At 42.4% G+C, this 17,697-nt stretch overlaps 2 protein-coding genes across 2 annotated transcripts; both read right to left on the reverse strand.

Moving 5' to 3' along the window:
• Nucleotides 1-12,198: 12,198 nt before the first annotated feature.
• LOC134221439 (uncharacterized) lies at nucleotides 12,199-14,238 on the reverse strand. Its single transcript, XM_062700631.1, has one exon. It carries the CDS (start codon nucleotides 14,236-14,238, stop codon nucleotides 12,199-12,201), a length of 2,040 nt encoding a protein of 679 aa, XP_062556615.1.
• A 142-nt stretch (nucleotides 14,239-14,380) lies between these two features.
• LOC134221441 (uncharacterized) lies at nucleotides 14,381-17,215 on the reverse strand. Its single transcript, XM_062700632.1, has one exon. The coding sequence runs from the start codon at nucleotides 17,213-17,215 to the stop codon at nucleotides 14,381-14,383; it is 2,835 nt and encodes a 944-aa protein (XP_062556616.1).
• Nucleotides 17,216-17,697: the final 482 nt, after the last annotated feature.

Here is a 17,697-nt window from a genome sequence, read left to right on the forward strand (position 1 = left end):
GAGGATAATGTTCGAGCTAACCGGTCCACTCACATATTCTTATACCTGATTCTTGCTTGGTCTCTATGCAAGCAGACTTTCACCACTAGCCTATTTGGAGCACTATAACACGGCTTCACTCAAATTATTGTTTTAGGTTAATAAACTTCCAAAGATGCAACTATCTAGCTTGCTGGTTGGCTTGGGAAAGAAATCGCCTTTTGTCTAGGACCGGTAGCTGACCCTCAATTTCCCTCCCTTTTCCAAACGTTCCTTGTACATACTCCGTCGTCTAAATTTCCTTTTAAATCCCAGATCCCCAATAATGCTTGTATTTGTTTAGTGTATGTCAGATGTAACTTAATTTTAATATGACCGTTTCATCGGAGTGCTGTTTTATAACTTGTTTGATGTCCTAAGCTAATTGTTTATAGTTTAATCCTTGCATAGTTTTAAGACTTTAATATAAGATATTCATTATTGTCCTCTAGGCTTAATTAGTATTTAATAGTTATAGTTTAATTAGCAAACAATTAAAAATGACATATTTCAAAAGATAACTCATTCTCTTTATGACGAACAGTAGTATGCTGTTCGTCTCTGGCTCTTTTTTGTTGCTTCTCTCGCTCTGCTTCAACTTCTTCCCTAGGGTGGAGATACCTAAACGGTAACACTACCTTACCACCCCCCCAAAATAAATCGTTCGCGATTTATTTTTGTCTTAACATTATCCAATTTATTCCTACTCAGGTTTGAGAAGCTTTCTTTGTCAAGCAGACTCGACTTTCCCAAAAGAATCCATCTAGTTCTTCAATAACCAAATTTTATAATTGCAGTTTAAATTGAAACTTATTGAACGATTTTAGACCCGAATCGATTACTTGATCTTATCCTCTCCCAATCATCTGAGTACACTTCCAGTACTCAGAGGAAGAAATTTGATCTCTTTTGCTTTGTGAGATACAACAAATGAAGCTGGCATTCAAACGTACATCGTCGTTGCTGGAAGATTGACGTGATTCCTGTTTTGGCTACCTACTTTTATTCGTAAAACTTTTGCGGCAATTGATATAGTGAATTTTGATTATTCCGGAGCTATGGCATGAGGACTTTGTGCTTCTTCGAGACGTAACGCAGAATGAACCGGTTCGAGAAAGTTCTGCTGTGCATCTAATTGAAAGTGGGCATTTATCAGTTTTACTCATTTGTCTGTGTTATTACAACGACGCGAATTACTCTCTACAAAACAAACGAAAACCTCTAATTGTACTATTTTTGTGAAAGTGGCGGTACTATTGAAAACTACTACATGATCGTCGCACCAACTAGACGAGCTGTTCGTGCTTCATTTGCTCACATTACTGAAGGCTGTGACATTGACTCTGACCTCGACTGAATGTTGGACTAATTCTAAGACTACCTAATTGATCCTATTGAATATAAATTTGATTGAGTGAATTGACATCTATTTTAGTGTATTGGAGTCCCTGGCTTTAAGTCAGCTGCTGAAAAGACTCCTAAATTTTTCCCAGACTCATCTTCGATCTCATATGAGCTTGTACCGCGCCTAGAAACTATCCTACAAGGAATGTAAGCGGGACCCAGCTTAGCATTAAAATTTTCACCAGCTACCGACTGGGTAAAACTTCTTCGGTAGACCTTTTGACCTACTGCATAGATTGGTGCCGGCGTATGGTACCGCAATTTGTAGTTATGTGCACTCTTGTCATGAGCTTTCTTCAAATTGTTCATAACCGAATCGTAAACTTTCTTGTTTACGTTCAGCCGATTTTCGTGTCTGTCGCTCTCTGTAATGTCTCTAGTGGTAGCATCTAGCCTGTGCTCATCGCCTCTGGCAACAATTTCGTGACCAAATAATATACGATAAGGCGAGAACCCTGTCGATGAATGTATAGTATTATTGAGAATGTGTTCTACTTCTGATATTTTCGTATCCCATGTTTTCTGATCCCACTTTACATAAGTGCGGATACATGAATTGATTGTCCTATTTAATCGTTCTACAGGGTTGGCCTGGCTATGATGACGAGCATTAGCCCAGTGCACAACCCCATAGCGATCAAGAAATACCTTAAAGTCCTTGCTAATAAAGCAACTAGCATTATCGCTAATTATATTTTCTGGTACCGAGTATCTACGAAACCAATTCTCTTCAATCAGTTTTGTCACAATACCAGTACTGATCTTTTTCACGGGGAAAAGCAAAACCCACTTCGAAAACAAATCCATTAGCACTAGTAGGTGGCTATTGCCGGATTTGCTGCGCGGAAGGGATTGAATAAAATCGATGGCGAGGATTTGAAAGGGCTTTGTGCAAATTCTCTGTCTTCCCATCTCGGGATGTTGAGAAACGCACGCAGGCTTACACTCTTTGCATGTGTTGCATTTTTCGACGTACTTTCGGATAGTCGATGCCATCCGAGGCCAAAAGTATCGTCGACGGACTTTATCCAGCAATTTCTCATATCCAATATGGAATGCTTCGTCGTGTTCGGCTACGAGAACTCTCTCACGAGATCCCTCGGGCACACAAAGCTTCCATTGAAAAACGTAGTCTAGTGCTTCAGTTTTTGATGGGACAAATTTGTATAGCTTATCATTTTCTAATTTATAATCTAGATTTCCATCAGGACTATCACGGACTTGTTCAAACAGACGGGAATACCATTCGTCTGTTACTTCTATTGCTTCCACCGCGCGTGACAAGGCATCGGGGATAACATTATCTCGACCGCGACGATGACGTATCTCCATATCATAGCTCTGGAGCTCAATGCTCCAGCGGCTCAGTCTTGAGGAAGTTCTCCATTTACCTTTCATGATATGTGTCAGGGCAGAGGCATCGGTCACGACCGTGAAGTGGGTTCCTTCAATATACGGTCGAAACTTTTCTATGGCGGATAGGACTGCAAGGCCCTCTTTTTCCGATGCAGCATATGATTGCTGAGCAGGAGAAAGCTTTTGCGAAAAGTACGCGATGATCGTTTCGCCACATGCGTGCTCTTGTGTCAATATAGCCGCGATTGCGCAGTCGCTTGCATCGGATTGGACAACAAACGGCAAGTCAAAGTTGGGATTACACAGTACTGGCGCCGTAATTAAACATTCCTTTATTTTGATGAAGCTTTGTTCAGCCACTTCGTTCCATCGAACGGTTTTCGGCTTGTTTCGAAGTAGATTGGTTAACGGGACTGTATACTCACTAAAAAGTGGTATGAAACGCCTGTAATAATTGGCCATACCCAAAAACCTACGCAGCGATCGAATTGAATTTGGCCTTTCATAATTAATGATTGCCTCTATCCTTTCGGGGTTCGGTCGGAGCCCTTCCGATGAGAGGATGTATCCTAAATATGGAAGTTCTTTTAAACAGAACTTCGATTTATCCATATTGACCGAAAGATTCGCTTTACTTAAGCGTTTGGCCACCTCCCGTAAACTTTGAATATGTGCCTCGAATGTTTCGCTAGCAACGACAATGTCGTCGAGGTAGACAAAAACACCTGGCTCTAATTCCCCATAGCCGAGAACATCGTCCATCAGCCGTGACAAAGTAGCAGGGCTATTGGCAAGTCCAAAAGGTAAGCGGGTAAATTGATATAGTCCCTTCCCAACACCGAGAATGCAGTATACTTTCGCGAGTTCGAATCTAGTGGTATTTGTAGGAAAGCCTTAGTTAGATCAATCGTGGACAAATATTTACACGATCCCAACCTGCTGAGTATTCTGTCCTGGTGTGGGAGGGGATATGCGTCTCGTTTCGTCCGTTCGTTCAAACGCCTAGCATCCAAACACAGTCGGACCTCCCCTGTTGGTTTAAGAACCGGCACGGTACTTAGGGCCCAATCGCTTTTAGCTTTTTCAATGACTCCCTGAGAAATCATTTTATCAATCTCCTTATTGATTTTAGTTTGCATTTCTGGCGATGTGGGGTACGGGTTAATACGAATCGGAGGTGCTTGCAAAAACTCTTCTTTTAATTCTATTTTGTGCGATATCAACGAGGTGATATCAAGCATTCCCCCCTCTACCGATTCCTTGAATAACCCCTTCACCTCGCCTAGTCTCTGCATCTGTATTTCACTCAATTCGTCGTGTTCCCTCGCTCTTCTTGGCACTCACTCGGTCGTGTCAAGTGCAAAAATCTCTGACGATTTGAGCACATTTAGTTGGAATCTGAAAGCTTTCCAAAATCTTCGTAGCCCAGAATCAGCCTACGATTTAATTTGGGAGCAATCAAAGTGGGGATTATATGACACTCTTGATTGAACGATATAGGTAGGTTGACGTACCCTTCAATATCGATTCCGGTACCTGAAGCGGTCTTGATAGATACCTCGGAAGGATAAATTTTTAAACCGAGCTCCCTAACCAATTTTTTTGAACCTATGCCCAGTACAGTCCGTTGTGCTCCGGTATCTAGGAGACCCAGAATCTCTTTTCCGAGTACATTTATTTTGATAAACGGTCTCTCATCTCCTTCGACTGTAACGAAAATCTCTTCAACATTTCTGTCATTTTCGTATTGATCGGCAGCAACTTGCTCAAAGCCGCTTTGTCGCAAAAGTGTATGGGTATCGTCGAGACTAGGAGGGTTTAATTGGATGGCTTCGGCTTCCTCCTCTAAGCCGAGCGCTGCTCGTTTTTTGGGCAGCAGGGACATGTTTTGGTGAGAACATTGGGAAAGCCACATATACGACAAAATTTTCGTCGTTCTTGGGAACATTCCCCATAGTGGTGGCCTTGTTGTCGGCAATTATAACAAATGCCTATAGCTGGACGTTTATATTGCTCGACTGAGTCTGGCAAGTGGCTTTTAGAAGACCCTTCTTTCGGATCCCATTCAACCTCTTGTTTGCTGGGTCCTTTGACCACCACTTTGTGTTCTGTGTTGGGTTTAAATGCACTTTGTTCGCCTTTGTCTTTGCCTGGTTTAGGCTGAGATTGGGTGCTTTTGGTGAATTGCTTCGAACCGGTGATTTCATTCACCTGATTAGTTCGAGATCGTGGGAAATTGTCGACTGGTCTTTGGAAACTAGCCCAATTATTGTCGTCGACAATTCTACCGAAACGTTTAAGTTTTGATAGAGATTTAATGTGAGCACCTGTCATAGCATTCTTATAGTCGAAACGCATGTTTCGCCACACTATCTCGAATTTGCGTCTTTCATGAATAGGGCGCGTCATCGATTGGAAAATCTTGAGAATATCGTGGAAGTAATCCACGAACTTCTCTCCTCTAGCCTGTTTTCGATTTGTGGCTTGAATCTCCAATTGAAAATCTAGATCTGGAGGGAGAAACTCTCGCTTCAGGTCCGATTTCAATTGGGGCCACGTTCTGAAATCTCTATTTTCTAGCCCTTCCATTAACCTATATTTTGCTCTTCCTGAAAATAAATGAATGGCTCTTCTGAACAGTTCCCGGTCTGAGATTTCTTCGGCATTGTTCCTCATTTTCACTTCCCTTAAAAATTCTCCTAACCTACGGCCATTATCCTTCCCGTTGTACTTCAATCTTCAATCTAAGATTGGAACCCTATTTAATGGCTTTTTGTACCCTTTTTTATGTCTGCTTCTTCTACTGTCGCGCGAGCTTGAACTCTCTGGCGAACTAGAGCTTTCTGAAACTGACGCTGATGTATTCTGCGCGGACAAGTCGACTACCCACTCAGTAGAGAAACTGATTTTTCTTTCTTTTTTGTGAGAACTTGCGGACGGATTATCTCTCTTAGTTGTAGCATGTTTTTTTGGCTTTCTCGTCAGAGTTTTGCTTAGCTTCCCTTCTTTACTACTTTCAACTGAGCTTTCTGTACTTCTTTCGATGTTAGAAAATTTTGAATCAGAGTGTTGTTGAGCTTCATTTCCTTCCGGGTTTGAAAAATTGATAAAATTTTGCAAGTCCTGTTCGTCAGAATTTCTCACGTCTTCTTCTTGTTTTGGAAACTCCAGCTTAACCATTGCAGGTTCTGTTTTAATTTTTTCATTCAACGTTAGCAGAAGTTTTTCAAGTCGACGTTTTCTTTCGACATTCTGTGCTGTTTCTTCGATTCTTAATTTCTCTTGTTCAATTTCTTTTTCTCTGCGACTTTTTTCTTGTTCCGTGGTTTGGATAACAAAACTTCTGAAGTGCTGAATCAAATCAGCAGCTCCTTTGCTGTCGCCTTTCTCATATTCTGATAATCTTTTCAATATAGCTTCCGATTTCTTCATAGATTTTTCTAATTCTGACTCTTTCTTTAATACGCTTTCATTTACTCCTCCACTTGCTTCGATTTCCCCTCTTTTCGGGTCAAGTTCCATAGCGCTCGTGGATTCATTCAAAACATCAATTTCATTCCTAATTTCTTCCAAAGCCATAGTCACGTCCTTTTCTAATTTCTCTGACTCTTCGCATAACTCTTCTCCTCTACCATTCGGTTTAGGGAAGTAATTCTCAAGTAAGTATGCAGAGCACTGACTTAATTCCAAAATTTCATTTCGGTATTTCTTAGATTGAGAAGCTCTTGATAGCAGAAAGGATCTCACTCTATAATGTACCAAGCGAGTTTTGAGTTTCTCGCGTTGACGCGTGTCGGTTTTGGGTTCTCCAACAAACCACCTATTACTTTCAGGTTCGATCTAATTATAGAAATTTCTTCTACTACGTTCCTCCACGTAGGAGAGTGGGACACTGCCACTTTACCTATGTCCCTCTCAACTCTCATCCGATTTTTCAGTTTACATCTCTTTATGCTCTCATGCTCATCTAACCCGTAGAATATATTACGAATTAGCAACTCATGCTCTATTCATCAGTCGAGAGATGCGAAACATCCATGTGTTTATACATCGGTTGCAAGTCCATTGTTGCCAGTAACTATCGTCGAACACTACCGATGAAAATTTGAAAAAGCTTCTAATACTGAGAATCTAATGCTGAGTAGAATCAAGACCCATTAATCGAAAAAATACTAATACAAATTCGCGATTTTCGAAACAAAATTCCGTAATTTGGTAATCAATTATTCTAGATGTATACTTTTGCGAGTGTTCGCGCACTAGTATGAAAAAACGAATTGAATATTAAAGCCTAAACAGAATACCCCGGTGAGTGACCACACGCATTCAGCACTCCACGTTCAGAAAAAAGTCTTCGCAGATTGAGTTTTCCTACCTTGGATTCTACATCACTCCAGATCACTCGTATTTTATTCCAGATCAGCTTAATCAGTTAGTTGGGCGCCATTTATTAATATACCTAAACGATAACAAATCTTCTTCAGTTCTTTTGACTCCATTGGCCCACTGCATGCACAGTGAGAAAACAGGTCCTTGTATGCCAAGTTGATCTACTAGCGACTTCTCCACTAGTGTTGAGTCAGACACTCCATCGAGGAACGCAAAGGTTTGTAGTTTGTGCTGATCTACCGTTCGCGTGTAATACAACTGGAATAATTCTGAACAGAACTTTGTTGTGGCTCTGTTGGTAAACGGTTACAACTCCTGTTACAGCGCTTGAAGATGCGGTAGATTCTCGTTCTTGTCTTGGGTTGCCGGGATGGAGCAACTTATGGTGGCGTTGTTGACATCCTTCTGCACCACACAACGATGCTTCGCAAGGCCACTTTCCGTGAGGATAAAGACACCGCCTGCACAGGTGAAGCTCCTGTGCTATTTTCCATCTGTTATCCAGAGACTTGGATTTGAAAGTGGCACAGTCCTTCGGTTTGTTTCCGTTAGTTTTGCAAACCATGCATGGCTTGTCACTAAATCCTATCGGTGATTTGGAGTAACTTGTCTTCAAGACCAACTATTTCTGCTCTTCGAGATTCCTGCTCACGAAACTTTCCGATTAATGGGCATTCACGACAGCCCTTTCCCTGGGTTTCTCTGATTTAACCGTGACCGGCGTAACCCGGCTCGCTGTATCGACAATGACGTTCATATAATCCGAGAAAGCCCGCAAGTCTGCTCGTGCCACACGCTGCGTATACAACGCCCAGTCTAGCTTGATGTTAGCTGGGAGTTTATCAACTAACTCGTTGATTCACATAGGGTTTGCTAAGTGCATCTCTTGCCAAGTCGCTATCAAATGAGCACAACTTCGATAATATGCTTGAACTGGTTTGATGGTCAAGGTATCTCAACTGCATATCGTCAGATCTTTATCTTCCATGTTATAACCCACCTCGAGTTGAAAGACAGTCTTCGACAGACTGTACACTTAACATCTAGCATTGGACAACGGACACGACATTTACACAACATCCAGTGGACCAGTGGAGAACTTTCCGCTTTGCGAAATGTTTTCTCCTTACCAGGGTTTGTTTTATGCGCTTTCATGAAATAAAAATCTGTGAAAATTGAGCGGAATTCCTGTCACTATTTATGTTTTCTATGAAAGCGGGGAAGAGTAAAATGTAAACATCGCGTAACGTCTCTCAATGAAAATGCATATCTCAGTACTGACTTTAAAGCCCCAGCCATCCGGAAGGTGTTCCCTGCTGAACAAAATTCGAGCACGACGCCACGCAAAATCGTTCTCAACGTCAAACGCCCGGTTGAGCAGCTGGAATAATCTACACCCAAATTCCAACCCCGCCCGTCCTGATTTAAGTAATTAATAACCTTGAGTCACCACGAGTATTATGGTCTACATCCCTTCTCTACTAACTGTTAATGATAAGATGATACACAATGAAAAATATCATACTTTAGGATTGCGGCTCCGCAAAGTGTTACACACGACTGAGCCTACCAAATAAATGAAATGGTAGAAAAAAGATATAATTAATCCATTAATTTTGTGGAATTTCAAAGAGCTTTGTTACATTCAGAAAATTATTCGTGCTCAGGAAGATAAGAGGTGTCTGTGAAGATTTGAACCGTTTCGAAAAAAAATCCCCATTTAAAACTCGGAAGCTCTCATTTTCTATTTCCGTTAGGGTAACGGTACCAATAATGGAGGTATCAGTAGATCCACAAAAGAAAATATTTTTTGAAAATCGATAATAAGGGTGAAATTTACAGCTTCAATATCTTATAATATAGATAAACTAATAAATTTGCTAACAAATATGAGATTGATGTAATTTAACTTCAACAACTACCAAATATTGCTTGCATCACTATGGTTACATTGTTCCTTTATTGGCGCTAAAAACTAACTTTGGTTTCCATAGCGGTGCTATTCATTGATTTCTTATGAGACTTGCCGCTATGGGTACAGTTGCACCACTATAGGTGCAAGGGAGTCAATTTTATTAACGAAAATCATTGTTTTCTATAGGGTGCGGAATATTCTAGTTCATGAATCCGGCAATTGTGTGTATTCCAAATTTTTGAACGGAATTTGTTTAGTTCTTTCGCATAACTTACTAAAACATGACATCCGCTGGTTGAGTGTATATTCTATGAAGGTACATTATTATTTGTTTGTAATGGGATGAATTTTTTTACAAAGGGATACCAACGGATAATCCTAACCAACGACTAATATGTTACACTGTATTGTTTCTCGCCAAACCAATCCACATCAAATAAAATTTAATAATTTAAATTCGCCTACGGACAATGAAACGTGCCTGATCCTCTGCACAGTGCACACGTTCGCCATCGCTGTTTCCAAGTTACACGCCAAACCAGAGTGCAACACGATGTTTACACAATGCAATGCAATGTTGTCTATTGCTGTGACCTTATTGGCATCGAACAGTCCACATCGCACCTGGATGCATGTTCCGGCAATAATGGCGGGGCTTAAAATCAACAAGCATTCGGTATTAAATCACCCTATTTCGGGGATAAAGGAACAATCGGTGCGGATGAACCTTTAGCCACCGGGCATCGAAGCGGGAATATATTTGAACAGAAAACAAATTGAATTAATCGCCGCGTGGTCGAATTGGAAAAATAAATAAACACCAACATCAGCGAATGCATCACCTGAATGGATAAAGCACACACCCGCCACACCCTCGGTTGGTTTGGATGTTTGTCCCCAGCTGGTGGCTCACCGAGGCTCAGCAGAAATGGGAAACAACAATAGCCACAGGGAGAATTATTTCAATTTCTAAAATAATGAGCTCATATCATTAGGGAAAAACATTTCATTAGCCGGAAAAAATCCTTGTTGTAAGTGTACTTTTACGTTCATACGGTTGTCTGACTTAATGCCACTTATATCCGAGAAAATCTAAACAATGTTGTTACTCTGTTGTTTTGCTAAAAACATGGAAGGATTTTTAATATGTTTGTTTCACCTTAAAAACCTCAAACGATTATAGTTGAGTATATCCTTCGAACCGTTAATTTTATTATCACTCTGGAAATCCCCTCTTTATTATACTAATACAAATACAAAGATTATATTGATTTTATTTTGATAGCCACTGGGAATCTACAAAAGCGAAGTAGGATTAAGCGAATGTGGTTTCGACACTTTGTTCTCTCTCAACACTTGATGTGCAGTAACTCAAAAAGTCATGGCCAACCTTGAGCAAACAATGCCGTTAAACGTTTTAAGCAATGTCAGCTGCAAAAGTAACACGACCCAAGGGAATTCATCTCAGCAAGCAGCCCCTGCGAAGCAGCATCCAGGGCCCGGAAATTCCCGTTTTATCCCCGTTGCGGCATGAGTATCCATTGGCAGAGGAATTATTATGCGATGCTACCACAGTGCGATGTCAAAGTTGATGCATGTGACTTTCCGGCTTTTGCTGTGCTGCCCGAGAACGCAACCGACAGACCAGTTGAACTTTTGGCTTGTGGAACTTGCCGTGCCACCCAAGCAGGGGGTAATTGAAAATCCTTCTCATGTGCCAGTCATCACAAGTGCAGAAGTTAGTTTCTCGGACGCCTGTTATGATGTGAATTTCAGTGAATCTGACAGAAAAGTTCCGGTAAGTTAAACCTAATGACACCCTGGGTATAATCATTAGCACTCGATGAGATTCGTTGGAACTCGATGCAATGAATTTTGAGTAAGGTTAAGAAGATTTTCACTCTCGGGAGTAAGCGAGGGACACGTGACCTGCAAAAATTTGAATATATTGCCTAAAACTGTTTTGAAAAAAAAGTACTGTTTTTCCACCAATTTTGATAGTAGTTTGTGCAACATGCTATTTTTTGCAATGACAAAGAAAAGGCTTTAATATGATAAATGTATACCAAAACTGTACAGACCAATTAACTTCCCATGATCATTCTGTTACTGCACTGCCCCTCTTCGCATGTCCGTCCTATATCGATTTTTGATGACTTTGGATTTCTTGCAGAAATTAGCTATAAATTGACTGAAGTTTATGAAAAATTGATAAAAAAGTAGACTTTTGTTTTGTCCCATGTCAAAAATATTTGCTTAAAAGTCACGTGATTTTCGTTAGACCGACGAGAGTCATAAAATGTTCAATTTTTTCTAAAGCATACATCGTACTGCAGAGTACAAACAGTGCCGTATGAAGCAACTAAAAAACCCAACTGTTACTTCGGGAGTTCAGTGGTCTAAATAAAAACTTAATGGACTGTAATTTTCAAATAACTCTACATCCGTACTTCACAACGGTCTTTATTCAAGTGAAAGAAAAAATACATTTTGCTGGTGCCCTAACCGGAAATACAAATTGCAATGCATATCAAGCAAATCTGTTCTGTCAAGAAATTAAACGAAGGGTTAGCCTGTGTAGCTTGCACGGAAAACAACTAATACTCATTTACACCCAATTTTGGGTAAACATTCTCCCCCCGGAGCCGGATGGCTCGACGCTCCATCGCCCATGAACGGATCGTCAATCGCACGGGGATGACAAGCTACGCCATCTTTGTCACATCTTTTCTGAGTCACCAATACGAGTGCACTGCGAATGCAACACAAACAACTTCCAGGGTGAAAATGATATAAAACGAACGAAGGCATAGACAGTACCTTACGCAAGCAGCATTCTAAAGAATTGAGCAAATAAGTTGAACATTCTTAAGTTTAAAGCATGGAATCGAGTCTAAAATAGTTTTAATTTATAGTTCGTTCACTTTTTCTCTATTTTCTCATGATTGTATCATGTTGCATTATTGAGTTAAATGGGCGTTTTGCATCATATTCTCCTGTAAAAACGTAAACATTCAAAATTCGCGCACATACTATTGCAAAATAAATCAGTATTGGGGTGATTTGACACTGGGGGATAAATTTATCACCCAAAAAAGCACGAACAGGCAAACCTGTCAAAATCCATAGTGAAAAAATTGGTTGTCGTTCCCCTGGTCAATCGGCAGCACAGCGAATTTCGTCGCCGCTCGTTTGTAGACTTCGGAACTAGTTCGCACGGTTACCACGGGAACGATGTCGTCATTGCCCGGATGTGTTTCAACAATTCGTCCAATCTTCCACGTTAACGGAGGCAAATTTTCTTCCTTCAACATTACTAGCAATCCTTCACGTAACAAGGTTGGATCTTTGTACCACTTGCCACGTTTCTGCAGTTCCGTAACGTATTCAGCAGACCATCGACGCCAAAACGCTTGCTTCCTTCGTTGGATCACTTGGTACCGAGACAACGTCGACTCCCTCACGTTGTCGTAGAAAGGCTCAGCAATAGCTGTTAACTCCCGCCCAACCAAAAAGTGTCCGGGACTCAGTGCTTGATAGTCCATAGGGTCGTCACTTTGCGGAACCATCGGGCGCGAGTTGAGTATGGCTTCTATTTGATGTAGCAAAGTGCACATCTCTTCATAAGTTAAATGTGATTCATTTAAGACCTTACTCAAATGGTTCTTCACGGACTTAACTCCAGCCTCCCAGAGTCCCCCTTGATGGGGTGCACGCGGTGGTATAAATTTCCAAGTTATACCACGAGATTGGCAAAACTCCGTGACCTTGTTATCCAATGCCTGCGACACCAGTAACTTTCTCAACTCCGTCAGTTTTCGATTAGCCCCAACAAAATTGGTGCCGTTATCGGATCGCAACTCTGCAACATTTCCTCTTCGACTTACGAAACGATGCAGCGCTGACACAAATCCATCCGCAGATAAATTACCCACAAGTTCTAAGTGGATTGCCTTAGTACACATACATACGAAAACGCATATAAACGCTTTCCTTGGGGCCTTGAACCGACCTTCCTTCAAGAAAAACGGGCCAGCATAGTCTACGCCAGTTCGTAAAAACGGTTCAGCAGCTGTTACGCGCACACTTGGAAGATCCCCCATATATTGCACAACATCCCTTGGATTTGCACGAAAACACTTCACACATTTTCCCAATACACGATTTATTGTTCGCTTCGCATTAACTGGCCAGAACTGTTGTCGAACCTTTGCGAGTAACCCATTCAGTCCGATGTGCAATTGTTCACGGTGGATTGTCTCGATCACCAAGTCAGTAAAAAAATTCTTCTCGGGTAAGATTATAGGGTGCTTCTGATCTCTAGGCAAGTCCGAATGTCTGATCCTACCCCCTACTCTTAGCAGTCTCTCACCCTTATCAAAAATGGGGTTCAGGTTTCGAAGTTTACCCTTCACCAGTTTACCCCGCTCAATATTCTTGATTTCAGCATCGAAGACGACGTTTTGAACAATTCTCACCATTGCTAACAATGAATCACGGAAGTCAACACCAAGCAAACTGCCGCTTCTACGATCGACACCTAGTCTCTTCACCTTACAATTGTGAATAAACCGAGTCACGTAACCGAATATTCTCTGTGTCTTACGATAATCACTGCGGCCTTGAATCACGTCGTACAGTCTGCGATCTTGTGTCGCCACCGCTGCAATCTCTTCAGACACACTTAAGACATAATCACACTCGTCACCACCTTCAAGATACCCTGTATCAACTTCCTCATCCGCACCATCCAAAAGACCGGGACCATTCCACCACAACTCACTTCTCATCAACTCCCTTGGTTGGACCCCCCTGGACACGAGATCCGCAGGATTGTCTTTTGTACCAACATGCTTCCACTCGACATCTGGAGTCAAGTCAAGAATCTTCATAACACGGTTTCGAACAAATACTGGCAGGGTAGAGCTCGGTTTTTCTAACCAACACAACACTATTTTTGAGTCGGACCTCAGAACTATACGTTGAAAGTCAAGTTCCAAGGCTTCGCGCACTGTTTTCAACTGTTCCGCCAATAACACGGCTGCACATAACTCCAGTCTTGGAATCGTCATTTCCGCCGGCGAAACTCCTACATTGTCCACTCGATTGAGCTCCTTCAGCGGAGCGACTCTTGACTTGCCGCAGATCAGCTTCATAGCCACTACTCCCTCAGCGTTTACACTTTTCAAATACATACAGCATCCGTAGGCTCTTTGAGATGCATCCGCGAATCCGTGTAACTCAAAATTAGTTGGGTTCACGACTGTGATGCATCTTGGTATTTTCATATTGCTTATTTCACATAGCTCCGTTCTCAATTTCGTTAGGGATTGCTTCATCCCAATCAAGTTTCTTCCTCCAAAGTTGCTGCATCACTAACTTTGCTAACACCACAATAGGACTCAAAATGCCGAGGGGGTCGAACAATTTGGCTATTTCGCTCAAAACCAGACGTTTTGTTGCTACTCCGGAAGTCATTGGCATCTTCGTGACACGAAAAAGAAAGTTGTCGCTTTGCGGATCCCACAAGAGACCGAGGGTTTTTATCACTCCGTTTACGTCAATGTCTTCAAAGCAAACTTGTTTCTCACGATCGTCAACTGGTATCCCATCTAGTATCTTCGGGTCATTTGCACACCACTTGTGCAGCCTAAAACCTCCTCTTCTCAAAAGAATTTGTAGATCCTCGCGAAGCCTTATCGCTTTCTCCACTGTATCCGCTCCTACAAGCGCATCGTCAACATAAAAGCATTTCAGGATGATATCGCTTGCCTCCGTGAAACTCTCTCGCTCATCATGAGCCAATTGGACCCATGATCTCGTTGCCAAGAATCCTGCAGGACCCACCCCGTAAGTCACCCGTTGTAATTCCAAGTCTAACAACGGTTGAGACCGCTCGTCGCGCCATAAACACCTTTGGTATTTGGTATGTGCACCATTTATCTTGACTTGTTCATACATGCGTTGTACATCGGTTGAGAAGACATACTGGTGCAAGCGCCACCGTAGTAGGATGTCAAATAGCGGGCTTTGCACAGTAGGCGCCTCCAGCAGCACGTCATTCAGAGATAAATTGGACGAGGTTTTCGCAGATGCGTCAAACACCACACGTAATTTCGTTGTCGAACTGTCGTGTTTGAAAACGCAATGATGTGGTAAATAGTAAGCCCCCGTAGGATCCTTTTCCTCATCCTTTAAAATTCTAGCGTGTCCGAGTTTGATGTATTCGCGAATGAAGTCTCCATACCTCCGCTTCGTATCAGGATATTTCTCCAACCTGTTCTCTAGGGCCTTAAACCGTTTCTCCGCTTGCACTCGGGAATCGCCAAGCTCACCAGCACCTTCGCGGAACGGAAGTTTGACCACATATCTTCCATCTTCACCCCGAGCATATGTAGTCACAAAATGCCGTTCACATTCATCCTTCTCCAATGGTTCGATTGTTTGCTCATCAACCGTCCAGAACCGTTTCATCAGCTCGTTCAAATTTTCATCACCGCAATTAGTGGGAACTGCGTGGTAGTTCTGAACACTCACAACGTTTCGAACATTCCATACTGGTCCAGCCACCAACCATCCTAAATGACTCTCCTGTAGCAATGGTAATTCCGTAGCCATTCGAATCTTCCCCATCTGCATCAGCTCAAAAAATATTTCCGCGCCTATCAGCATATCTATTCGGCTAGGATCGTAGAATCTCGGATCAGCTAATTGCACTTCGGTAGGGATCGGCCAGCTTCGGGCGTCGAGCCTCAACGAAAGTAATGCTCCAGTTATACGAGGTACCACCAGGTAGTCCGTTGTTCTCGACTTGGCAGAAACATTGACCCCGAATTTCACAGTTGTTCTGGTACCATTTATACCAATAATTGATGCATTCGCACACCGTTTTGTCAAGTTCAACACATCACTCATTCTTTCCGACACAAAATTTTCCATTGCACCGGAATCTAGCAGCGCGCGACACTTGTGCGCTGCTCTACCAGAATCAATCACATCAACAATAGCAGTTGCCAATAGCACCTGCTTCAGTAATTCGTTCGACGAGACTGGGGCTTCACTTTTCGCGACGATATGTGGTTCCTCAATGCTTGCGGAACTACCGGCCTTTGAACCCGTTTCAAGCTTGGCCGCCGATGCTTCAACGTTCTCGCTCTTGTCCTTCGGGTGCATCAAGGCGTGATGCTTGTTCTTGCACCTACACCATCTACTTCCTTCAACCTTGCAGTTGGCCGTGCGATGTCCACGTTTCAGACACAGGAAACATAGACCTAGTTGTTTTGCCTTGGAGTAACGACTGTTCACCGTCATCTTCTTGAACACTTCACAATTATCGATCATATGGTCGTTATTGCATACAGCGCAACTCGTTTGCTGTACGGTAGCCGCATGCACCTTGCTTGAGGGAGCTAAAACTCCGCTTCGTTGGTTGATCGGAGTTCTATTTTTAAGTGTGTTAACAGACAACTCACACCTCTCCAACATGTAGCACCGCTCTCGAAGAAAATCCATCGTTTTACCATATTCCGGGAGTTCGCCATGTTCCATCGTGGCCTCCCAGGCTCTGCGGGTTTCGTTATCGAGTCTGGAAATAACCAAATTCACGATGATCGCCTCCGATAATTTGTCTGTCATTTCGAGATTGTGGAACTCGAGTGACTCCAGACGTTTTTCCACAACATCAAGTAATGCCTTCAGCTCTGCATGACTCTCTTTTGCCATTGGTTTCAACGCCAGTAATTGGGTAACGTGACCTTGAACCACCATGCGAAGATTCTCAAACTTCTTGGTCAATATCCTCCATGCCCCATCGTAATTATTGTCATTCAATGTCTGCTGGTCGATAGCACCCTGTGCTTTGCCTACTAGCGCCTTATCCAGGTAATGTAGTTTAGTAGCTGGCGAGTCTCCAGTACACTTGTCTACAATATCCTTAAATCTGTCTTTGAACTTATGCCAATTTTCGTAGCGACCATCGAAAGTTGGCAGCGGCGTTTGCTGTAGTAGAAGGGATGGTACAAATTGTTGGGTTCTCATCTCATTCCTGTTCAGCTGGTAAGGCGGCTGAGCTTCAACCAGCTTTGTCTGTTGCTCCGCAGTCTCCTTTTGGATGTCTTCGTGTGCTTGGATCATTTCAGCGAGACTTATGTCTTGTCTTGTCTTGTCTTGTCTTAGCACATGCACAGCCAGTATTGAAAAGCATCCTGGAAATGTCGGTTGTGTCCCCGAGCATTTTCTTGTCAGTATTAATATTTGAGGCATATCATAAATATGATGCAAATATTAAAACGGCCAGGCCCACCGTGCAGGCTTGAAATTGGGAGATAATTCATAACTACCCGGTAATCAGATTATTCAGTAATGAATAACATGATCAACGAAAAGTTTTGAATAGACAAAAGGAAGAAACGGGGACAGCCGTACCAACCGTTCCATGTTCAGGGGGTATGTGAAAGGTAACGTTGGAAGTGACATTGCTAAGAAGATTAGTGTCACTCCTTGCTGATCTAACTTCTGGGGATGGGACACAGGTATTTCTTCCATATGTCCTGGCTCTTATGCCTAGGCTTAAGCGCCATTACTCGCTCTGATTTCAGCGAGACTTATTCGAACAA

Source organism: Armigeres subalbatus, chromosome 3 (genome assembly GCF_024139115.2).
Source record: "Armigeres subalbatus isolate Guangzhou_Male chromosome 3, GZ_Asu_2, whole genome shotgun sequence".
Taxonomy (NCBI): domain Eukaryota; kingdom Metazoa; phylum Arthropoda; class Insecta; order Diptera; family Culicidae; genus Armigeres; species Armigeres subalbatus.